Genomic DNA, 25,359 nt, shown 5'->3' on the forward strand with positions numbered 1-25,359 from the left:
CATTAGTCATTATGGACTAATGAAAAACCACTGTGAGATACCATTTCACATCTATTAGGATGACTGTAATAAAAAAGATAGACAATAACAAGTGTCGGTGAGGATGTGAAGAAACTGGAACCCCCATATAGTGCTGGTGGGAATGTAAAATGGTGCAGCCAGTGTGGAAAACAGTTTGGCACTTTTTCAAAACTTTTGTGCTTCAAAAGACATTATCAGGGAAGTGAAAAGGCAACTCAGAATTGGTGAAAATATTTGCAGATCATTTACCTCTTAAGGGACTTATAAGAATGCTTACAGCTTAAAAAAAAAAAAAACTACGAAAATTTTAAATGGGAAAGTAAAAAAGAGTTACCTATGATCCAGAAATTCCACTGCTAGGTATATACCCAAGAAAATTGAAAACATATATTCATACTTAAACTTGTACACAAATGTTCTTAGTAGCATTATTCATATTGACCAAATAGTGAAAGTAACCCCATTGTCCATTAACTGATGAGTAGATAAACAAAATATGCTAGATCCTTATGGAATATGACTTAGCCATAAAAAGGAATGAAGTACAGATTCATGGTACAACGTGGATGAATCTTAAAAAACATTATACTAGGGACTTCCCTGGTGGCTCAGTGGTTGAGAGTCCGCCTGCCAATGCAGGGGACATGGGTTCAATCCCTGGTCCAGGAAGATCCCACATGCCACGGAGCAGCTAAGCCCGTGCGCTGCAACTACTGAGCCCGCACTCTAGACCCTGCGAGCCACAACTACTGAAGCCCATGCGCCTAGAGCCCGTGCTCCGCAACAAGAGAAGCCACCGCAATGAGAAGCCCGCGCACCACAACAAAGAGTAGCCCCCGCTCCCCGCAACTAGCGAAAGCCCGCGCAACAACAACAACCCAACGCAGCCAAAAATAAATAAATACATTAAATAAATAAAAAAAAAATTATACTGAGTGAAAGAAACCAGACAGAAAGGTTGCATATTGTATGATCCTGTTTATATTAATTGTCCAGAATAGGCAAATCCATAGAGTTGGAAAATAGATTAATGGCTGCCTAGGGGTATGGGGAGTGACTGCTTAATGAGTACGGGGTTTCTTTTTGGTATGATGGAAGTATTCTGGTACTAGATAGTGTTGATAGTTGCACGATTTTGTGAATATACTAAAAACCACTGAATTGTAAACTTTATGTATACATTTTATGGTATGTGGATTATATCTCAATTTTAGAAGTATTCCCTAAATTCATTACTTTATTCTTGCTTGCTTCTCGAAATTTAAAGGCTTGTTTCCTTTTTTCTTTATCTCCCACATCCAGGCTGTCAGCAACTCCTCTTGGTTATACCTCCCAGATATATTTAGTCTTCTTACTTTTAATCTTCACCATCACCCTGGTAGCCCTGAACACCATCTTTCCTTGTCTGTGTTGCTGCGTCACCTGCCTCATTGATTCTCCTGCTTCCAGTCTTGCCTCACCTCCTCCTCCACCTTCCATCAATTTATTCTCCAAAAAAATAGCCAGAAGGATTTCCTTTAAAAATTAAGTGTATTGTGGCATTCTCCTACTCTAAACCCTTCAGTAAAATCCAGACTCCCCTAGTGACTTAAAATGCTGGTGTGATGTGCCACTTGCCTACCTCTGTATCCTCATCTCCTACTTTACTCTGCACTTTACTAATCTCGTGTCACAGCTGCCTTTTCTCTGCTTTAACTAACCAAGGTTTTTCCTGCTCTAGGGCTTTTGCACGGGCTAGTCCCTCTGCCTGGCACACCTTTCCCTATAGTTTTTGGCATGGCTGGCTCCATTCTTCCTTAAACATCATCCCCTCAAATAGACCTTCTGTGGCCATTCTAACTGAAAAAAAAAAACAAAAACAACGCTTTGCCCCATTATCTTCATCTCAACATTGTTTATTTCCTTAATAGCACTTACCATGTTTTGTTTTTCTTTTTAATTTATTGCTTATTTACTCTTTTCTTTTTAAGTCTGTTCTCCTCACTAGACTTTAAGTCAAGGGCCATATTATCATGGGCTATCATCGTTTCTCTAGTGTCTAGTGCAGCACCTGTCACATCATAACTGTTCAATACATATTGGTAAATGACTGATTGAATGAGAGAATTAGATCTTTTTCTGAAAATCCCTGAAGACTTTACATATCTTACTTACTAATTTAGCATTTTAACATAGATATTCCTTCTTCCACAAAATGTATTTTTAAAAATTAAATAAGATTGGCCCCCAAATTATCCCCTGAGAAACTCCATCATTGATGTTTTTTCTCTGAAAAAAATTCCACGTTCATCTCCTACCATTTTTATTATTGAGGATAAATTTATTTTTGTTTTCTATTCAGAATGATGGCTGTTTTGGTACTTCAGGTGGAATTCGTCCTTTTCAGCTTCAAAACTGGAAGCAGAAAGTTAGTCGGACTAAGAAAGCAGAATTCATACGTACAGCAGAAAAATTTAAAAATCAGTAAGTATAAAAACATTATCTTCAAATAACATTACTAGCCATTTTATGGTGAACAGTATAAAAATTCTACTCCACCCTATCCAATCCCACACTAAGTTATGAAATTCTAGTCACTAGTCTTTCAGATGTAAAACAAGAGAAAGGGAAGAAGTGTGAAATAGACAAATGATAATAAGCTGTTTAGTATAAAGTTAATTTTAAGTAGAGTTATTTAATTTTTATTTATTTATTTTTACCATTTTGAGACAGTGTATATCAACAAAAACAAAAGTTATTTCTTTAGATCACATATATCAAGTAACAGATTAAATACATTTTTACTTACCAAGGTTAGTAAATCTTTTTGCGTGAGTGAATAATTTCAATGAAAAGTCTGTGCTGTACCCTTGAGTTTTTTTTATTGGCCTTTTCATTGGTTTCCCTTCCTTGGTCTATGCCCTTTCAGATCCATCCTGCACATTATGACTAGAATAATTGAGAAGTTGGCATTTAAGTTTAGCGTATATATATTTTTAAAATAACCAGTGATAGTTACTGAATGTTTAACATTATCAGTAGCACCATATGATATGATGACTATCATGAGTAAAGATAAAAGAATTAGTATTCAGAACACCCAACCCTATCCTATAGTTGGAGGCTTTGTAAAAACACCGCTCTGAATTTATACAATATCAGTTTGCTAAGGAACCAAGAGAAAAGGAGTCATTTGTAAGAAATAGTCTCTGTACCAGAATTAGTGGCAGTTGGGTCTGTTTAGAAATTCTACCAATAAAAAGTGTACTGTTTGAATTTTGAAAAGTTATACCGTACTGTAGTCTTGTGAGATTGAATTCTCACTGTATTTGTATAATTCTTATATTTTTAATACTCAGAATTTGATAAAATACAAATTTTTTAAAATTTCCAAAATGCATTACCTTAGATAGAATTGGACTGTAGGTTAAGAATTCTGGTCATGTTTCTCTCTAGATAGGGTAATCCACCAGGCGGTTAATGTCCATATACATAGCAAACCAGTAGATTACGCCTGTATAGATAGATACCTTGTCTATCAGTATGTGTAGGTTTTGTAACTGATTAATCTTCCTTCATCTGTTGTAAGGTTTTAGAAAAACTCATTGAAAGAGTATTAGAAAAATCCATTGAAATTGAATCCAACAATTCTCATTGGATACAAAGGAAAGAACACCATTTGTAATATAATTGTTTTATTTTCAGAATAGGTTATACATTCACATAATTCAAAAATCAGTTCATATCAAAGAGTCCACAGTGGAAGGTCTTTGTTTCAAACACTTCCCTTCCCCTCAGATAGCCAGTATTTTTAGTTTCTTGTGTATCCTTCCACAGATATTTTATGTACTTATAAGGAAATAAAAAGATATTCAGATGGTTCCTTTTTTATATAAATGGTAGCATACTGTATACGCTGTTCTGCATCTTGTTTTGTTTTGTTTTTTTAACTTAAGAATATATCCTAGATACCAAGGAATTATTGATTTTGTCAGGCATGATAATGGCATTATAATTATATACGTCAAGTATCCATAATCTCTAGAAATGCACACTGAAGTATGTTGGGGTGAAACTACATAATGTAGTAGATTTACTTTGGAATACTTAAGCAAAAAAAGGAAGAGAAAAGATAAGAAAAGGTAGCTGAACCAAGAGAGGAAAAAGGTAAAATTGTTGAGTGAATCAGAGTGATATGAGGTATATATCATATGAAGCTATCTGAGGGGAGTCAGTTTACCATTCTCTACTTTTGGGTATATCTAACATTTTCATATAAAACCTTTGTTAAAAAAGAGTGTATCTTGGAGTTCTTTCCTTATCAGTACGTAGAACACGGTACTACTGCATTGTATTCCACTGTAGGAGTGTACCATCATTTATTTAACCTGCCCCTTAGTGATAGACATTTAGGTTATAGCAAATCTTACGTGATAACAAATAATGCTGAATTAATTGCAGTTTCAAAGGTTCACATTATTTTGCACATGTGTGAGTGTATCTTTAGGAACAATTCCTAGAAGTAGAAATGCTGGGTCAAAGGTATATGAATTTGCAAATGTGATGAATATTGCTAAATTGTCCTCCATAGGTAATTTATGATTTCACCAACAATATATGAGAGGACCCATTTCATCACAGTTTTGTCATCAGAATATATTATTTAAAGTTGTGCTTTTTTTCCCTAGTCTGATAGGTATACAGTGTTACCATGGTATAGTTTTAATATTCATTTCTCATGCTATGAGTGAGGTTGAACACCTTTTCATATGTTTGGCGAGTTGTCTCCATTATTACGTTTTGAATGTCTTTATAGGTTAATATTTCTAATCCAGGAATATCAAAACATAACTTACTTACTGTCGTCGCATATCCTGTGTCCATGACAGACATTTCTATTTGATCACAGTAACTTCCCCCACCCCAACCAGAGACTAGATGGGCTGGAGTCCTCAGCGCAGGACTCCAGTAGCCACCCTCAATCTGTTAGAGTTGACCTGCAGACTGACATCTATTTGACGTCTCTGTTCTACCCCTTCCTTCCTTTCCCAACATACGTGCAAGTTATGACCTCCTCAGCCTTTGAGGCAGCCAGGTAGGGCCTGTGACATTCTCATCTGTTTACCCCAGTATGCCTTATGAATATTAAATTTTTCTCTATGTGTGGCAAGTGAAAAAGATTGGGAAACTCTACCTTAGATAGTTGCCCCTCGGGTTATATGAAATTAAATCAGTGGCCAGAGATACTCCACCACTCATTAAATTCAGGATTAGTGGAGAAGTAGTCATATTAATTTCCACCTTGTGGGAGAAAGAAAACACGTGTTGAGGAAGTAAATTTCTTTGTCCAACTAAAAAGTTTCTTGATGGTAATTGTTTTGTTTTACCCCAGGGTTCAAGCTCACATTAAAAGTCCTACCTACCAATAGGTGGATGGACTAAAGCCAAGGAACAAGGATGAGATGAAGGAAGCTTTGAAGTAAATGTAGACAGTATCCCTTAAATATACCAAAATGCCTAGATTGTTTGCCTTTTTTTTTTTTAAGATTTATTTATTTTTTTATTGATTGATTGATTGCTATGTTGGGATTGTTTGCCTTTTGAAGTTTTAGTTTTACTGATATTAATAATCTGCATTTCCATAGTGCATTTTACTGTGTAAAGATCCCTCACGTATATCATCTCATACAGTATTAATCACAGCCCTGTTGGGGAGTGGTGAGTTGTTATTACTCACTTTTTAGTGGTGAGGATGTTCATGCCTGGAGAGGTTAGATGTCTTGGCTGCAAAGTTAACAGTATCTCCTATTGAAAGCAGCCATCCACAGTGGTGACAGTTTTCAGCCCACGGTGAGACTGAGTTGGAATCAATAGCCAAAAGTTTATGGATTTTCAAAGCAAGTCTATGATTAAATTTTCTTAAATTAACATTTTGTAACTTAAGTAACAATTCAAATTACTCTTGATTTTAGTTGAACTTAACAGTTTTCTAACTACTATAGAAATAGTCCAACTATTTTGACTCCTTAGCCTTATTGATCCAAGTAATTATATTTTGAATCCTTGGATGAATTAATCCAAATATAAAGTACAGATTGTAAGTATCTTCATATTTTAAACAATTAAAAATATATTTAAATCATATTTACACTATTTGTTTCTTTCCCTAAAGAGTTATTAACATAGAAAAAGATAAACACAATCATTTCTACAACCAAAAAAGTGACTTCAGAATTGAACATAGTATGCTGGAAGAATTGGAAAATAAATTGATTAACAGCCGGAAAACAGACAGTAAGTTGAGTTTATCATGAACAAAACCTGAGATATAAAGTTATAGTTTTGCCCTGTGCTTTGTCTTTGTTCATTGACTGTGTTATTTTCTCTATCAGGCTACTTTCTAGCTGGTAATGAGTTTATCTTTTAGGGATATATATTTATTTTTTCGGGTCACTACTTAGTTATTCTGACTAGATTGTTTTCTGTGTATATTTCTTTAATTTTAATAGCAAAAAGAGGGTTTTGTTTTCTGGTTGTCAAATCAATTAATGCTATTAAATTTTTTTAAAGTAAAGGGAAATTGATTCCTGGGCTGTCTGATCTTAGCTCATCACCACGATCTTACTGACTGAGCCCCGGATTAAGTAAGCATCAACAGATTCAGAACCTGTACTTAGTGGTATGAAGTGGTCAAGTCACATAATTGCTTAAACTGGAGTTTACTTGTCTGTGATATAAAACCTACCATTTCTACCATAGTAGAGCTGTCTGTGCATCTGATGAAATAATATATAAGAAAGTGCCTTAGAGGTTGTACAGTGAATATGTTCTGTTTGTTATGAATATTAATCATTGTTAACAGTGTACTAAATGTTGGCCTTAAAAAAGAATTCTACAAGAATACTTTGTTTCCTTGTAGAGTAGATTTTATATGTTGCAAAGTCCTGATGTTTAAGATAATAAAAACATCTTAGCTTTGATTAAAGGAAAAATAATGGTTATCAACCCACTAAACTTTATAAAATATTAAGACTTATTATATAGAGATTATACTGCTCATGGGACTCCCTATAGTCAATTAAAAGAATATTTTAATAAGTTTTTCCTTTCAGAATGTAAGATTGTGCTATTTTAAAAAGTCGTCTTTTGTGAGATAGTGGCAAGAATCATTCTCCCTCTTCTGTTGGAATGATAAGACCTAACATAAATGCCAAATTTCCAGTTCTCCTCTTTGATTCATAGAGGAATCTAAACATCCCTTGTTTAATATTTCTTAATGTCCCTCAGTTCTTTTACAGACAACAGCAAGGCTGATCTTTCTGTCTCTCAGTCATGCCATTAGGTCTCCATTCTGAGCATTTTAAGTTATTTGATTTTCCCCCTTTTAAGACAACTTTATTTTTATCATTTTATTTCCCTTCTACAATTTTGCCTCTCTTTATTCACACTTTGTGTTTATCTTATCTAGGAGAAAAAGGAATGCACTGTGTTAGTATAAGGATATAGAAATTTCCCCTTCACATATTACAGCTCAGGAGTACTAAATACATATTCCTTACATCAAATATCATGCCACAATTTTAGCCTGAATTTATGTAATATTGTACTTGAATGGTTTGCCTACAGTGCAGAATGTCAGTTCCAAATGAATTAATAAAAGATCATTTGCCTGGACTTCCCTGGTGGCGCAGTGGTTGAGAATCCGCCTGCCAATGCAGGGGACACGAGTTTGAACTCTGGTCCAGGAAGATCCCGCATGCTGCGGAGCAACTGAGCCCGTGCACCACAACTACTGAGCCTGTGCTCTAGAGCCCGCAAGCCACAACTACTGAAGCTCGCACACAGCAAAGAAGACCCAACGCAGCCCCCCAGACAATTTAATTAATTAATTAATTAAAAAAATAAAAAGATCATTTGCCCTATAGCGGTATCACTGTAGCTGATCAAACTATGGCAAAAATAAAACAACAAAAAACACTTTCCTGATTACTAGGGAAGTTTCTTGACCTAAAGGTTCAACAGTAAGACTCTATAAAATACATTGGATAAAGTTTCTACTTTTATGGAAACTTGAATTTTAATAAAAAATAGAACAAGCCAAAGTCACATACACATATTTGAGGTTGGTTTTGAATATTAGCACTGGCTTCGGGCCTAAAGGTAAACTTTTTAAAAAATAATTGCTTTTAAGGACTTTTGAACAGAGCCTTTTGGTGCTTCATGTTCATTTGTGGAAAAGTTGCAAAAAAAATAAGGGGGGTGCATAAGTAAAATACCCAAAGATGATAAAATATTACTATTAATATGAATGTGTATGTGAATGTAAATATTTGACTTTAGCCTAATAATTTAAGTAAATATTAAAGTAAGATTACAACTTCAGAAAGAAAATATGAAAGAAGAATCCAGTCTTCCTGCTGCTGATACGGAACATCTGAAAATGGCTTTGAGACCCTCTTCTGTTCTTCAGGCTTTTATTGTGGGCCTAACACTTTACTTCAGACTGGTCCTTTGGCTGAGCTTGGCAACCTGTAGCATACATACCAGTAAATGGCACCTGAGACATCTCCTCAAGGCCATGACTGTGACACCAGTGGGTATCACCAGCCCCATCTTAGAGGATGTGGTTAGATGAAGTTAATTCTCACTAGGAAGTTTGTCAGTATTCATAGAATTAATATTGGTTAGATAGTTTTAATATTCCAACAATAGTTGAGGTCAAAATCTATGTCCATAAATTATAACAAATTAAAAGAGAAAGAGAAAAACTGTTAAAGAACAAAACATGACTAAACCTACGCTACTGATCCATGTATTTGAGTGTCCAATAACTCAGTCTCTAGAGTTTAAAAAAATATTTCCAAGGACATTTCCTTGGCACAGGTTATAGTAAGATTTAGCCTATTGTGCTTTAAAACATTAGAGGAAATTGAGAGATGCTTTAGTTAGAGCAAGAGTTTGTTCAGGCTGTTTTGACACTTATAAATAACCATCTTTTGTTCATTATTTAATTGCTCTTCACTATCATTTACTAAATGGTGGTGATCAGTCTTGTGTGAAGATTCCTGAACCACATTTGTCATAGAGTTATTTTAAAGTACATACTTCTCCCTTACAGGAGTAAAAATCCAGCAACAATTGGCCAAAATACACAACAATGTAAAGAAACTTCAGCATCAGTTAAAAGATGTGAAGCCTACACCTGACTGTAAGTAAATTTAGATTTTATATTTTTTCTTATGTATTAGTTTTTTCTTTTGTTCATTAGAAAAGTTTATACTTTTCTAGTAAGAATTTTTCTATTTGGCATTAATGGAGGAGCTAAGCCCTACTTTTTGGTTAGGGATTAATAAGGATACAGCAGAAAACTGTAATATCTGGTGTTTATGTATTTTTTTTATCTTTAAGATGCTATCAAACCCTTATAAATTATGAAGTAGACAGAACAGATAATAGTGTCACATACAGGATGAAGAATCTGTGGTATGCAAAGATTCAGAGTCAGCTGATGAAGAGGAAAAAAAGACTGATTTCTTGATTCTTAGCCTAGTGTTTCCCCATCATTTGCTTTTTGGAATTATTGCCTTTCAGAGGCATTTCAAATACCTAAGGGAATGGCTAAGTAGTATTGGGGCAAATTCTAGTCATTTGTGAAAAACAAAATTGTATCCTTACCTCCTTGCTTAAGCCAACATTCATTCCTGAGAGATCAGAGCAATACAGTAAAGTGCTCAAGTTGTATGGACTTAAGAATCAGACACATGTTGGGTCAAATCCTTGAACTAGCAGTTAAGTGATTTTAGGCAAGTTACCTGATCTCTTTGAGCTTTCATTTACTTAGCTCTAACATGGAGATAATCATACAACCTAACTCATAGAGTTGTTGCAGGAATGAAGTGAGACAATGCACATAAAGCATTTATGTACTGCTTATAACATAGTAAGCAATAAAAAATAGTAAATATAATTATTATTTATTAAATTAATACATGAAACCATTAAAATATTAGAAAGGAACATGGGTTAATATTTTTATAATTGTATTATAATTTAAAAGAATGACAAAGATCAGAAACCATAAAGAAAAAAGTGGACATAATTGACCATTAAAAAATACCTCGGGGGCTTCCCTGGTGGCGCAGTGGTTGAGAATCTGCCTGCCAATGCAGGGGACACGGGTTCGAGCCCTGGTCTGAGAGGATCCCACATGCCGCGGAGCAGCTGGGCCTGTGAGCCACAACTACTGAGCCTGCACGACTGGAGCCTGTGCTCCGCAACAAGAGAGGCCGCAATAGTGAGAGGCCCGTGCACCGCAATGAAGAGTGGCCCCCGCTTGCCACAACTAGAGAAAGCCCTCGCACAGAAACGAAGACCCAACACAGCCAAAAATAAAATAAATAAATAAATAAAAAGATACCTGAAACCCATAAGCAAAGTTGAAATACAAATTAGGAAAATATTAGCAGTATACATGTAACTTAAAAAGCTAATATCCATAATGTGTAAAGAGTGTCTACAAATTAGAGCAACAGAAAAATGGGCAAAGATTGTAAGTTGCATATTATAGCAAAAGAAACATAAAACACATGTGAAAAAGTGCTCAGGCTTATTAATTATTACAAAAATATCAATTAAATCAATGACAATAAATTTTTGTTTATTTTGGAACTGGCTAGAATTACGTGGGAAGGAGCACTCTCAAGAACTGTGAAGAGATAGAGCCTCTTTGAAGGACAGTGTGACAGTATTTAGCATACTGTAAAGTGGGCATACCTTTTTGATTTAGCATTTAAGGTTATCAATTATCCCCTAAAAGTATTTATTTGAGGGGGCAGGGATAGACTGAGAGTTTGGGATTGACATGTACACACTGCTATGTTTAAAATAGATAGCCAACAAGGACCTACTGTATAGCACAGGGAACTCTGCTCGATATTCTATAATAACCTAAATGGGAAAAGAATTTGAGAAAGAATAGATACATGTATATGTATAACTGAATCACCTTGCTGTACACCTGAAACTAGCACAACATTGTTAATCAACTATACTCTGATATAAAATAAAAATTAAAAATAAAATAAAAATATTTATTTGAGCATGCAAAAATATGTATGCAAAGATAGTTACTACAGCATTGCATCTATTTAAAGGTTCATCAGTTGGAGAATTAATTAAATGAATTAGGGTAGCATTAGACAATGAAATACCATGTAGCCATAAAAAGAATGAAGTAGCCATATGTATATTGATATGGAAAGTTAACTACAATATTTTGTTAAAGAAAAAGTGCATGTCACAAAAAAATATATGTGGTATAAAACATTTTTTTGGAAAACATAATATGTAAGATATGTGCATAGGAAAAAATCTGTAATCAAAAAACTGCAATCATAAAAATTCTTTTATTTTTATTTTTATTTTTTATTTTTTTTTAATCAGTCATCAATTTTATACACATCATTGTATACGTGTCAATCCCAATCTCCCAATTCAGCACACCACCATCCCCACCCCACCGCGGTATTCCCCCCTTGGTGTCCATACGTTTGTTCTCTACATCCGTGTCTCAACTTCTGCCCTGCAAACCGGTTCATCTGTACCATTTTTCTAGGTTCCACATACATGCGTTAATAAATGATATTTGTTTTTCTCTTTCTGACTTACTTCACTCTGTATGACAGTCTCTAGATTCATCAACGTCTCAACAAATTACCCAATTTCGTTCCTTTTTATGGCTGAGTAATATTCCATTGTATATATGTACCACATATTCTTTATCCATTCGTCTGTTGATGGGCATTTAGGTTGCTTCCATGACCTGGCTATTGTAAATAGTGCTGCAATGAACATTGGGGTGCATGTGTCTTTTTGAATTACGGTTTTCTCTGGGTATATGCCCAGTAGTGGGATTGCTGGGTCATATGGTAATTCTATTTTTAGTTTTTTAAGGAACCTCCATATTGTTCTCCATAGTGGCTGTATCAATTTACATTCCTACCAACAGTGCAAGAGGGTTCCCTTTTCTCCACACCCTCTCCAGCATTTGTTGTTTGTAGATTTTCTGATGATGCCCATTCTAACTGGTGTGAGGTGATACCTCATTGTAGTTTTGATTTGCATTTCTCTAATAATTAGTGATGTTGAGCATCTTTTCATGTGCTTCGTGGCCGTCTGTATGTCTTCTTTGGAGAAATGTCTATTTAGGTCTTCTGCCCATTTTTGGATTGGGGTGTTTGTTTCTTTAATATTGAGCTGCATGAGCTGTTTATATATTTTGGAGATTAATCCTTTGTCCGTTGATTCGTTTGCAAATATTCTCTCCCATTCTGAGGGTTGTCTTTTCGTCTTGTTTATGGTTTCCTTTGCTGTGCAAAAGCTTGAAGTTTCATTAGGTCCCATTTGTTTATTTTTGTTTTTATTTCCATTACTCTAGGAGGTGCATCAAAAAAGATCTTGCTGTGATTTATGTCAAAGAGTGTTCTTCCTATGTTTTCCTCTAAGAGTTTTATAGTGTCCGGTCTTACATTTAGGTCTTGAATCCATTTTGAGTTTATTTTTGTGTATGGTGTTAGGGAGTATTCTAATTTCATTCTTTTACATGTAGCTGTCCAGTTTTCCCAGCACCACTTATTGAAGAGATTGTCTTTTCTCCATTGTATATCTTTGCCTCCTTTGTCATAGATTAGTTGACCATAGGTGCGTGGGTTTATCTCTGGGCTTTCTATCTTGTTCCATTGATCTATGTTTCTGTTTTTGTGCCAGTACCATATTGTCTTGATTACTGTACACATTAAAAGCACATTTTTTTCTTATCCTTTAGGCTAAGAAATGTTTTTAAATTAAGGGAACATTCTAATTTTCTAACTAATTTTAAATTCTTAGTCATAATAAAATATGACATAACATAATTTTTCCTTTTTTTTTTTTTTTTTACAGTTGTTGAAAAGCTCAGAGAAATGATGGAAGAAATTGAAAATGCAATTAACACTTTTAAGGAAGAGCGGAGGTTGATGTATGTTTTAAATACATTTTAATATACAATTATTTACCTTTTTTTCAATAACTCTTTACTAGGTTGTTGTATGTAAACTATTTTATTGTTATGTATTTAATACTAGTCTTACACAAAGGCAATATAAAACTTCTTTTGCTTTAGGTTTTAGACTGCTTTTCATGTTTGAAGTCAATTTTCATTTATATTTGGACACTATAAAATCTCAGATAAGAATTTGAAAGATGGTTTTTTCTCTGAGGAAACTCTTTTAAGGCTTAGATTTATAAACGTTAATAATGTAAGGTGGAGAAGATGACATCAAAAGAGTTGGGAATAATAAAATTTGAAGAAAAATGAAGGGTTAATATGGATTGGTTTGTATCTTATTTTTCAAACTTTATTTTTAAAATTTTAGCTATGAAGAGCTTATTAAAGAAGAGAAAACAACTAATAATGAGTTGTGTGCCATGTCAAGAAAAATTGACACATGGGCTTTGGATAATTCAGAAACAGAGAAAGCTTTCAGAGCAATGTCAAGCAAAGTTCCTGTAGACAAAGTAACACCAAGCACTCTTCCAGAAGAAGTAGTAGAGTTTGAAAAATTCCTTCAGCAAGCAGGAGGGCGACAAGGGGGCTGGGATGATTATGATCACCAGAACTTTGTAAAGGTGAGAAACAAGCATAAAGGGAAGCCAGCATTTATGGGAGAAGTTCTTGAACACCTTCCTGGAAGAACACAGGATGAAGTTCGACAGCATGAGAAATGGTATCAAAAATTTCTGGCCCTAGAAGAAAGGAAAAAAGAGGTAATAACAATTATAATAGCTATTATTTGTTGTATATTTTTGTGTTCTAGGACTGTGCTAAACTCTTTAACATGTATTATTAACTTTACAACAACCCCATGAGGTATGTTACAGTTTTTCCCGCCATCTTATAGAGGGTGAAACTGAGGCATTGAGAAGTGAAATCATTTTAGTGGAACTATAGTTGGACATCCTTAACATCCAGCATATCTACTCCAGTAAATAATACAGTGGGTCAGAAAACGTCTGACAGTGGGCAACACCCTGTGTCCACTAGAAGCGTGGGAAATGCAGATTTACCCGGGCTTTTGATAAAAGTCATCTTACCAGCAAAGGCCACATTATTTTCAACAGAAAATAAAGAGGCAGTAGAAAGAAAACTCTTTGACTCATAAGTTTCTTTTAGTTTTGGCACTTCAGCCTCATTGTTTATTTTAAAAGACAAAATTTTGGCAACTCCAGAGTAAAGGGGTAACTCTTAATTGCAGCAAATACCTAAAAAGTTCCATTTTCACAAAAATATTACTCTGGCTCTGGTTTGGATCAGGATTTCTCAACATTGGCATTGTTGGCCATTTGGGCTGGGTAATTCTTTGCTCTGGGGGCTGTCCTGTCCTGTGCATTGTAGGATGGCTAGCAGCGTCCTTGACCTCCACCCATTAGATGCTGGTAGCACCCCCTGAATTGTGATTATCAAAAATATTTCCAGACATTACCAGATGTCCCCTGGAGGGTAAAAATTGCCCCTGGTCAAGAACCATGGGTTTAGATAGTCTAAGTCTGAGTCACTTTTTTGTAGACTTCAGCTAGATAAACTTTAACTCGATTGGTTTAACAAGAAAGGTATGACAGTTCAACAAACAACATACCTAAGGAGCATTAAAGAAATATTTGATTCCACGTGTAGTCTAAAGTTTTAGAAGAAATAGCTGGCATTTGTTGTTGCAGTTGTTCCTGTCCAAAATAAGTTGAATGTTCGTAAGGTTGAGACTTGAAACTTTAAGAAAAACTTTGAAACATAAGTCATTTTTAAAAACTCAAAATAACAAGCACTTAAGAATTATTTGGGATTTTTTTTCTCCAGGATACTGAAAACTTGAGGTCCACAGGCCAGCAGAGTGGTCTGTGGACCAGCAAAGTCAGCATCACCTGGGAACTTGTTAGAATTTAGCAGGCCCCAACCCCAGACCTAATCTCAGCTCTGGGGGCGGGGCCCCAAAATCTGTGTTTAAACAAGTACTCTAGGTTATTCTGTTAACAAGCTAAAGTTTGAGAACCACCTCTCTAGGGAAAAGGAACAGACACACTGCTTCTTGTAATGAAGGTAAAGCACCTGGATTCCGGCTTTCTCTTCTTATGCCCAGCAACTCTGTTTCCTGATATCTGATGATTGATTGGATGTAGGGGTGAGGTAAGAGGGGGTGTGAAAGTGGAGGTGTCATTTACTGAAGTAGGACATGGTGGAAGAGAAGAGGGAAGTTTGGGGGTACAGCATCAGGAATGCAGTTTCAAATCTGTTGAGTTTAAAATGTTGAGTAGGAAATTTACCATTTCTATCTCCCACTTCCTTTAATATATCCTGTGTTTTGCCTAAATGAACACACTTATTTTCAGACATTCCATGAACTTTCTGGCCCAACTACCCTTGATTATCTTGTTCTCACTTTTTGGAACCTTCTTCTTTCTTCCCCCTTCCACTATCAACCTACCCAAATCTGCCCAGATCAGATGCTGCTTCCTTTCTGCCCACTCAAACATAAATAGTCCGCTCAGAATTTCACTAGTACTTGTTTATACGTCTTGTGTGATGTGCGATGGCACATTCTGTATTCTAGTATTTATGTACATATCTCACCTCGAGCAATGCTGCTCAAACGTGGTGCATGGACTGGATGTTAGTTTGCAAACTGTTCTGGTCTTCAATGAGTTATCATGATTGCATGAGAATCAGCTACCCAGTAAGCACACTGTTTAGTTCAGGTGACTGCTTTTTCATAGAAAACTTTCTCATTGAGGAAGCAGTACACTGATTTACATTCTGGCATGAATTCCTGATATTGTTGTGGACCAGTACTTTGAGTAGCACTATACTAGATGGCATTTGGTATTGTTTTAATCATCTATGGTTCCCGTCACATTGTCTTGCATATAGTACACATAGCATAAGGATTTATTTAATGAAAATGAATGATATACCATAAGGAAAGATGAGGAAATGATTTCCCAACTTGAGGGGAAAGTAATTCAGTGGATGTTTCCTTTATGGCATAGAGAAGGCTGCTAGAATTTTAAATAATCTTTACATACCATATATAAAGATCTGAAGCTATTTTACCTTTAATTTTTTTTTTTTTTTTACACTTATGAAGCACTATGTGCCAGGCATTTACTCATTTAAACTTCACAACAACCCTATTTGAGAAGTGCTGCCTACCACTTACAGATGAACAAAATGAGGACAGAGACATTTAGTGACTCGTCCAAGGTTACACCTAGTAAATGGCAAAACCAGGATTTGGTCCCAGATACCTGGCTTCAGAGCACATAACTCTCAACTACCCCACTTTTAATTCCTCTTCTGATATTTGACCAGAGATAGGTCACTCAGAAAGGATTCTAATCCTAGAAAGAGGATTTGGAAGCAGAAGTGAAATGATCAGAGGAAAGGGATGTTTCCCCTGAACACAAATGAAGGAGGTAAAGGGGAGGAGGATACTTTATGAGGTGTTGTCCTTGTGCACCTGGGGATTAAAAGAGGAAGAGAAAGGCCGATGGAATAGCCATTATTCAGTGTTTTAAAAGATACATTAAATTTTTTACAAACAGAAGTAGAAAAAACCTGCGTTGGTTTAAAAAAAAACTTTTAAAACCTAAGCAACTAGCATCCTGCATCACTATTGTAGAAAGAAAGATGGATTTGAGGTTGTATTTTAAAATGTTTTTGGTGGGAATTTTCTGGCAGTCCAGTGGTTAGGACTCAGCTCTTTCACTGCCGGGGCCCAGGTTCGATCACTGGTTGGGGAACTAAGATACCGTATGCTGCGCAGTGTGGCCAAATAAAAAAATAAAATAAAAAATAAAATGCTTTTGGCTATTAAAAATATTTTTTCTTACTATGTTTTAACCATTTAGTCTATTCAGAATTGGAAAACCAAAAAGCAGCAAAAAAAGGAGGAAATTTTCAAGTTAAAGGAAAAAGCAGAGAACATACCAATGCTTTTTCATAATAAACAGGAAGATAATCAAAAGCAAAAAGAAGAACAAAGAAAGAAGCAGAAATTGGCAGTTGAAGCTTGGAAAAAACAGAAAAGTGTAGAAATGTCAATGAAATATGCTTCCCAGTTAAAAGAAGAGGAAGAGAAGGAGAAAAAGCAGCAGAAAGAACGTCAACGCCAATGTAAACTAAAATTGCTGCTAGAAACTTATACCCAGCAGAAGAAAGAACAGGAAGAATTTTTGAGACTTGAAAAGGAGATTAGGGAAAAGACAGAAAAGGTAGAAAAAAGAAAAACCGCTGCTGATGAAATTTCCAGGTTTCAAGAAAGAGTGAGTAAATACATTTCCTAAATAATTTTTCAGTGATACACATGGAGGTATTACATCCAGGTTCAGTTCAGCAAAAATTAATTGAGTCCTTCTTATATATCTGGCCTGGACCTAGCATTAGTACACCAAAATGAGTGGGCCACGCTCCCTGCTTTCTAGTAGATTATAGTCTACTGGGAAAGACTGGTGTGCAAATAGAGGACTTCAGTATAATATGGTAAACAGTGTGGTGACTGAGGTGTGGACAGAGAACTTTCGGAGGTGGATGTGCAAGGAGGAAAGCTTACCATAACTGTGAGTGTGAGACAGAAGGTGATACTTGAGTTGAGTCTTGGAAGAGAAGAAAGGGGAAGGAAAGGGGAGATCTTTCTTAGTAGAGTGAACATGAATGGGCAGCTTGGAGGAGTGTAACAGAGTAGTTTGTAGGGGAAACTGTAAACACTTCAGTATTTTTAGGGCATCAACTGGGAGACGGGAACCAGCAGGAGACAAGTCTGGAAAGGTAGCGACAGGCCAGGCCATGAATGTCTTGTTTTCTCTGCCAAACTGGCTGGCTTTTCCCTATAGGTGATTTGCTTACTAGTTCACTGTCCATCTCCCTACCATAATGTAAGCTCCATGAAGGCAGAGGTTTTGCCCTTTTTGTTCATCCTTTACCCTAGGGTCTAGCACATTATAGATACTCAACATATACTTAAAGGAATCAAGGTTATGGCTGAGAGGGAGGATTATAGGTGATTTTAAACAAATGTATATAAGAAAAATCCTAATCAAAGAAAGAAGTTGCAATCTTATTATCAGACAGGGTGGAATTCAGTCCAAATGTATTAAAAAAGACAAGGAAGGGCACTTTACAATGAAAAAGAGTACAAATGAGAGTAAGTGTTATGAATTGTTATATGCATCAGAATACATAGGAACAACCCTCACAAAGCAAAAAATAAGGGAAATACAAAGAAAAATAATAGAAAAAAACACATTACTAGTGGGATTTCTTTTGGTTCATATATAAAAATGTCCCTAAATAACAAAAGATCCACTCCCCAAAAAGGCAAGCAGGTCACATAATTAAAGGCTTAGAAAAAAAAGAAAACCTGTTATACAGAAAATATATGAGAGGTCTAAAACCAGACATATCTGTATTGATAAGTGAAAATAGGCTAACTCACCCATTACAAGAAAGGAAGTTTTAGACTAAGCCATAAAATAAAACAAGAAACACCTAAAAGAAGGTGATTCACAAAGGATGGGCATGTATTACATTTATATTCAGAAAATAAAGCTCTTAGCTTTTTTTGGAAAAAGTTGATATTAAAGGAGTATTGCTACTTAAGGTAATTTAATTTTAAACTTTATTAAAGTTTACTTTAATAAACTTTGAAACAAATTCTAACTAATTTTAATTTCTTAATGTTATCTTTTTTGTTGGTATATGTCTTTTAGGATTTACATAAACTTGAATTGAAAATTCTAGATAGACAATCAAAGGAAGATGAAAAGGCAGAAAAACAAAGAAAACTGGCAAAATTAAAAGAAAAGGTACTCAGTACTGAGGTTAATTTATTTTCATTGTTATTATCCTAATTCATTGATTTGTAAGGATACAAACATAAAATCCATTTTCTTTTTATCCATCTCCTTTATTTCATACTTATTTATTTACATATTACAAAAAATAACTTGGTACAACTTAAGCAGCTGTTGTTTGAATTCTACCATTTCACATTATAAGCACCTCATTTTCTTTTACCCTAAATTCCTTCTCTCTTCCTACTCTTCATTCTTTTCTTCATTCTTCCTATGTGAGCCTATATTTTAGACCTATAGCAGCTATGAGCATTGTTTAATTTCATTGGTGATAAAGATACTGGTGACTCTCATGGATAAAACAAAGGACTTACTGGTGTTTATTTATCTTAAATTTATTGTCTGGCTATATCACTATCATACTTTGCTGCATTACATTTCCCTCATGATAGAAATAGAAAAAAATACAACAACAGTGGAAGTAGAATAAAATAATTGAACTAGAAAAAAAACCTAAATTAACACTTTATTAATAGATTGATATAATCCAAATTTTATTTTAGCTATATGAGCACAATTATAAGTTTACTGAAACGGTTTTATTTCTGTCTAGCGAATATCAAGTATTTTCCTTAAAACTGCTTTCTTTCCTTAAAACTAAGTATCTTACAAGTACAAACTTAATAGTTCATATAAATTAACTGGCACTCATTTTACTTCTGATTACAGGTTGAAAACAACATTAGTAGAGATCCCTCTAGACTTTACAAACCTACCAAAGGTTGGGAAGAACGGACCAAAAAGATAGGACCAACAGGCTCTGGGCCACTTCTACATATCCCACATAGGTAAAAAGGAGTTAGAATGGGTGTTCACTCTATAATAATTTAATAAACTGCATATAAATTGTATATATTTTATGCAGTTTATGTATGTATATTGTATTTTATAATAAAAAGTTGATAAAACAAATCTATATACTTTTTTAAAGTTAACATTTAATCAGGACTTTAAAAAAATATCCTATATATTTGTAATTGCTCTTTTCTTCTTCTCCTTAGGGCTATTCCAACCTGGAGACAAGGAGTTTAGAGAAGAATATGGGATTATGAAATTGGCATTCAGTTGATGAGAACGTTAGCATATTCCGTTACAGGAGAGAGTGACTAACTGTGTTCTTGAAATATTACTAGCCTAGTCAGATTGATTATTGTGTTGCATGTGAATTGGCAGGTAGTAAGTTCCATGAGGCATTGTCATTAGTATTTCCTGTTTATACTAAGAGGGTAATTAATGTGTAAGTTGGCCTATTATTGATGTAAAAGTTCCTTGAATAAGTCTATGTTAGAAACAGTATTTCATTTAAATACTTAGAACATTTGAAAGATACTTTGTTTTTGTCATGGCATAGCAAAATAGAGGCAATCATAGAGTAACATTTTTAAACCAAAATTGTAAGATTTATAACTTGGAGCTAAATTAGCTTGAGTAACAAAAATGTAAAGTTTTTTTTTTTTTTGAGTTATGAAATAAGTTGGTACTTTTTCTAAGTTTAACAAATTGGTAATTTGTCAGTTACTACATTTTTGTGTACCAAATATTTTGTATTTGTTTGAAGCATGCTTTGTTTTATATAGAGAATATTTATTTTAAAAATATGCCTCTCATCTCATATATACCCTATTATTTGTATTATTGATATTTAATCTTTTTGGTTTCCTTTAGCTATTCCAAATCTCCTTTCAGCCTTTCTGGACTCCACACATTTATAAAACCTTGTGTCTTTCACATCTTCTTGGCTGATGCAGTTTTCTTTTCTGCTTTGTTTGCCTCAAAATATGAAAATCTTCTGTTTTGAAACATCATCTGAAATAAGCTGGCTTTGGAATACTATGATTTCTCTTAGTGGTATTTAAAATGTTTTAAAATTGCTAGACTAATATATTTGGTCAAAAGAGTTAATTTTAAAATTTCCAAACTTTTGTAAATGAAAACACAATTTAACTTAATTTGACTCAACTTTTCATATTAAAAAAATCTTAGTTCCTAACTTTAATTAGTTCCCATCTTATAGGAAAGGCATCATATACATAATAAATATAGAAACTCATTTCTTATAACTTTTATATTAGAGTATCTTTAATTGTAATTTGATACATTTAGGTCAAATGACTCAGAAATTTACTATGAGTAGTAGTCAAAACCTTTTCTTATTTCAAAGTTAATATTCAAAGTAGATGGCCTCCAAATTTTGGAAACTGAATTCTGATTATACAATTATTGGTGCAAAGTGAGAGAATTAATATAAAACATCCTTAATCAGGAATGCCCATTTTATTTATTGTACTTGTTCTCCTTAACTTTTTAAAATGATTTGAGGCAGTTTAGAAATAAAAGAACAGGACAAGGGAATTTAAAAACAGAATTGAACAGCGACAAGATACAGAAAAGTAAAGGTTTCTTATACATTACTTTCTAACGTGTTCCTTTTTGTTGTACACAAATACGGCTTTTAGTTTCCTGCATCTAAGGTAAGCTTACTGGGTGATATGGTTCTTATAGCTTTTTGTTTTATTTTTTGTTTTTTTTTTTTTTAAATAAAAGTAAGTATGGAAGTATTTTGAAGAAACTAGTCCTTCTAACTGAATCTGTTGATAAATGAGGAATTTATCATATGGATCCTTTGTATAAAGGACATAGAATAAACATAATTAATAATGTCTTCAGTTACAGGCTCATAGAAGATACGTCAAATAAACATTTCTTATACCGGATTAAAAAATATATTAATAAGAAATTTAGAAAAAAACACTAAAGGAAAAATGTTATAAAGCACCCATAATTCCACTACCCTAAGGTAATTTCTTACAAAAATACACCTACATATTTTAAATAGGTAGTCTTAGAATACATTTTAGATATTACACTGTAATCGCTTAACATTACATCACATATTTTTCTATGTTTCTGTATAGTTCAAACATTATCATTTAATGGATAAATAGTATTCAATTTTATAGATACTCTATCATTCCAATACTTTGAAGACTTGTGCTATTTACACTTCTTAACTAATAATGTAGAGTGACATTTTATGTAGGGGGTTAGATTCTGTCACATGTATGTCAAAAATCTTGTATGGTCAGAATCACCCATGAAAAGGTGGGTGATTACTTACCTAGGAGGTATATTATCTCTCAATGAGTCCACCATAGAAGTATTTCCTCCAGATTTGGATCAGATTAGTGGTTCTTGGGCTGAGAATCAGATGAAATATTGGCTTCCCTTTAAGGGCCAGGTTGAATAGGATTGTCTTTCTGAGCTTATATAGAATGTGCATAATTGATTCTAGTTAAGTTATATGTGTGTGATGTAATTTCACTTTGAACATCTTCACACATTTTGTGGTATATATGTATAAGTGAGAGAGAAAGATCTTCATTGTAATAATGGAGTGAAAACTCCTCTGAACTGGGCACACCTAAAGGGCAAGGACTGTTGGCCTCTGTGTTTGTAGGGAAGCACCAAGGACAGCCCTCTGCCCCTACCTGGCAGTTGTTAATGCAATATTTGTAAAAGACATGCAGAAGTACCTGTGAATAATTAGTTACTAGTACCTAGCATTATGCAGGGTGCTTTGGATTGGTGAATTAGGATAACTCCAGCCCACATGGTATGTTTTTTAAGAAATACATTTTCTAAGAAAGCTAACAATTGAAATTATGCCCAAACTTCTATTAGTTGATTGTAAGAACCAAGTTCAGGCCTGATCCTTGCGTGGAATTTTTTCCCCCAAGACTGAATCGTAAACTTTTAAAGGGAAGAATATATGGTTGAAGCAACTTAAATACCTCTTTTTGAAGAAGAAAAAAAAAGCTAGAAGCCTATGTTATTTCATTTTTCAGCATATGCGTAGAGAACACGTTGCGCTTATTTTCCGTTGCAAATTGATCCAACATTGATGCTGGATGACACATTGACTCAAGGAGTAAAATCTTTGTCCCGTGAAAGCAAATGATACAAACCCTCGCATGAGAGTGAACAGGGTGTGTGTGTGTGTGTGTGTGTGTGCGCGCAGGCGCGCGCAATTCCTGGTATTCTATAGGACTAGGAACGTCTCTGAGCTTTTGTAACATCGATAATTATTTAATAAGCATTTGGTTATCCCCATAACCAAATAATTTGATTTGTAGATTGAGTTTCTCCATCCATTCAGCTTAAAACTGTGGCCTTCCAAAAATGAGTCTGTTGGCAAATTTATACTGGCCCATCTCTGTTTTCATATGTACCGTCTTCATGTTCTTTAGGGCATTACTTTTCTCAAAGCGAACTTGAAGCTACTGACCTTGCACTTCCTCCCAAATATCGAAGATAAAAGTTCTGGAAGGATTTGTGGGCTGATTTTTACAAGGCTTGCGAGGTGTTTCCAAACCTTTGGAGCTTAGAGTAGAAAAGGCGGGGTCGTGCGCTACCTACGGAGAAATAGGAGGGAGAAAGCGCCGCGTAAGGCCTTCCGTTGACAGCGTGTAGCTTCAATCACCGAAGTGGGAAGCGGAGAGCGCACGCCCCCTCCCCACCCGACCCCCAGGTGTCGCCCCTTGGGTTTTCTTCGCGCCGCGAGCCAACTGCTTCCGGGTCGCGGCGGACGTCGTTTCCGTAGCAGCATGGCGGCCACGGAGGATGAGCGGCCGGCGGGGAGTGGTGACGGAGAGCGGCTGGATTTCCTACGGGACCGGCACGTGCGGTTCTTCCAGCGTTGCCTCCAGGTCTTGCCGGAGCGCTACTCTTCGCTCGAGACCAGCAGGTAACTGGTGGCCACAGTCAGCGAGGCCGACACAGGGCCCGGCCCCCCGGAAAGGCGCTGCGGAGCCTGATGGCTAAGTGGGCGCCCGCTGAGGGCTGCGCCACCGCCCACCCGGCACTGCTTCCCCTCCCGGGCCGGGCTGCAGTCACCCTCGCTCCCGCGAACTACGGCGAGAGGGCTGGGGCGAGCTGTAAGTCGAGGGCTTTTGGAATCTACAGGTTCCGCCCTTTTCACTTCTCAACCATTTTTTCGTCTCAACTCTGAGCTTCCTTTTTACCCCTGCTCCGAACCTGTGAGTCCCTTGGCCTCGCTTCCGAGTATAAATAGAAAAAGACAAAGGGTTTGTCATCGTATTTTACCTAAATAGCCTCTCCAGTGCTTCCCTTTCGTCCATAAAGTCATTAATTCTTAATTGAATGCCTGTACGGTGTTCAGTGTATAGGAGCGGTAGGGAGCCTCTACGGTTTGCGTAGATAAGAACTTTCCAGGAATCGTAAATCTAATGATAGGATTGGCGGAAGAGGTGCAGTGTTGCTGGAAGCAGCCTGTTAAAGTTTATTTGCAATAGCATTGTGAGTTGGGGTGGTCTGAGGACTGTGGTCTGGCAGAGGCTAAGAAATTGTGAATTAGTCATTCAGAGTAAACGTCTGGGGATGAGAATAACGAAAGGAGGCGGCGGTCTTTGCTTTGCACTGCTGTGTTTAGAAGTGAGACTCCAAAGCTTCACGGGACTGGCTTGGAAGAGAGAGCCAATTGGTTTTGCTCTGATCTTTTCCGTATTTTCGTAACTGAGTCTGTGGTGTATTTTGAACACTTCAGTTTTGGAAGTTTTATAGATTACTTTCGCATACATGGTCAGGAAATATTTATTATGGTAGGTGCTGGAGGACAGCTAAACAAGACGTACAGGCAGTTTCAGTAGGGCAGGTTCCTAACCCAGATTTCCTTAGAGAGACCTTCCTTAATCACCCTTTCCAAAGGAGACTACTTCCAGTCACCACCTGAAATTATATATTGATGATACCCTTGTTTCACACAGGATTGTAGACTTCATGAAGGCAGGATGTTTGTCTTTCTTGTTTACGTCTGTAATACCAGGGCTACCCTGTCCAATTTGGTAGCCACATTTGGATATTTAAATTTGAATTAATTAAAATTAAATCAGATTAAAAATTCACTTCCTCTGTTTTCAGTAGATACCACTTTTCAAGTGCTCGGTCACCACATTGGCCTGTGGCTTTTGTTTCTATCTCAACATTTACGTCATCTCAGAAAGTCCTACTGGACAGCACTGCACTAGAACCTTGACTGATATCTGGCATAAGAGAAAGCAATAAGTACATATTTGTTGAATAACTATTCCAAGCTGAGCCCTGAAAGATGAACAGATTTTTGCTAAAGAAAGAGTGAAGCATCATTTATATTCCTTTCTCCATCCATGTATATTGATTGACTAGCAGAGCCCATACCTCGATCTAAATTAACATTTCCAAGACTCAGTCATTGATTGTAATGATGTGGGATGTTTAGAAATATATTGATAAATCACATTTATATTTTATGAGGATTAATTTTATGTGAATTTAAAGCATTTGAATAAAAAAAATCCATCCTATTTTGACTGTTAAACAGTTGAACTTTGCTTGTAGCTGTCACAGGTCTGTGGTTGCATTTTCAAA

The 25,359-nt window shown here is 35.5% G+C and overlaps 2 protein-coding genes across 6 annotated transcripts in view; both read left to right on the forward strand.

Moving 5' to 3' along the window:
* Nucleotides 1-20,668, forward strand: part of CCDC112 (coiled-coil domain containing 112) — a 31,336-nt gene extending 10,668 nt beyond the window's left edge. For 2 of the 5 annotated variants that reach the window (XM_082455788.1, XM_082455792.1), the window contains 9 exons: nucleotides 2,363-2,484; nucleotides 6,173-6,294; nucleotides 9,119-9,208; nucleotides 12,940-13,015; nucleotides 13,413-13,803; nucleotides 16,936-17,349; nucleotides 18,793-18,903; nucleotides 19,606-19,724; nucleotides 19,938-20,668. In XM_082455788.1, coding sequence (XP_082311914.1) covers nucleotides 2,363-2,484; nucleotides 6,173-6,294; nucleotides 9,119-9,208; nucleotides 12,940-13,015; nucleotides 13,413-13,803; nucleotides 16,936-17,349; nucleotides 18,793-18,903; nucleotides 19,606-19,724; nucleotides 19,938-19,968 — 1,476 coding nt within the window. In that variant the 3' untranslated portion in view covers nucleotides 19,969-20,668. The remainder of the gene's footprint in view (nucleotides 1-2,362; nucleotides 2,485-6,172; nucleotides 6,295-9,118; nucleotides 9,209-12,939; nucleotides 13,016-13,412; nucleotides 13,804-16,935; nucleotides 17,350-18,792; nucleotides 18,904-19,605; nucleotides 19,725-19,937) is intronic. The other 3 variants (XM_082455789.1, XM_082455791.1, XM_082455790.1) reach the window with 3 other exon arrangements.
* A 2,837-nt stretch (nucleotides 20,669-23,505) lies between these two features.
* The window catches only part of PGGT1B (protein geranylgeranyltransferase type I subunit beta), a 56,311-nt gene continuing 54,457 nt past the window's right edge, over nucleotides 23,506-25,359 (forward strand). The window contains exon 1 of the mRNA XM_082455799.1: nucleotides 23,506-23,680. Coding sequence (XP_082311925.1) covers nucleotides 23,541-23,680 — 140 coding nt within the window. The 5' untranslated portion in view covers nucleotides 23,506-23,540. The remainder of the gene's footprint in view (nucleotides 23,681-25,359) is intronic.

The sequence above is a fragment of the Balaenoptera physalus genome, assembly GCF_965194825.1.
Source record: "Balaenoptera physalus genome assembly, chromosome: 3".
Taxonomy (NCBI): domain Eukaryota; kingdom Metazoa; phylum Chordata; class Mammalia; order Artiodactyla; family Balaenopteridae; genus Balaenoptera; species Balaenoptera physalus.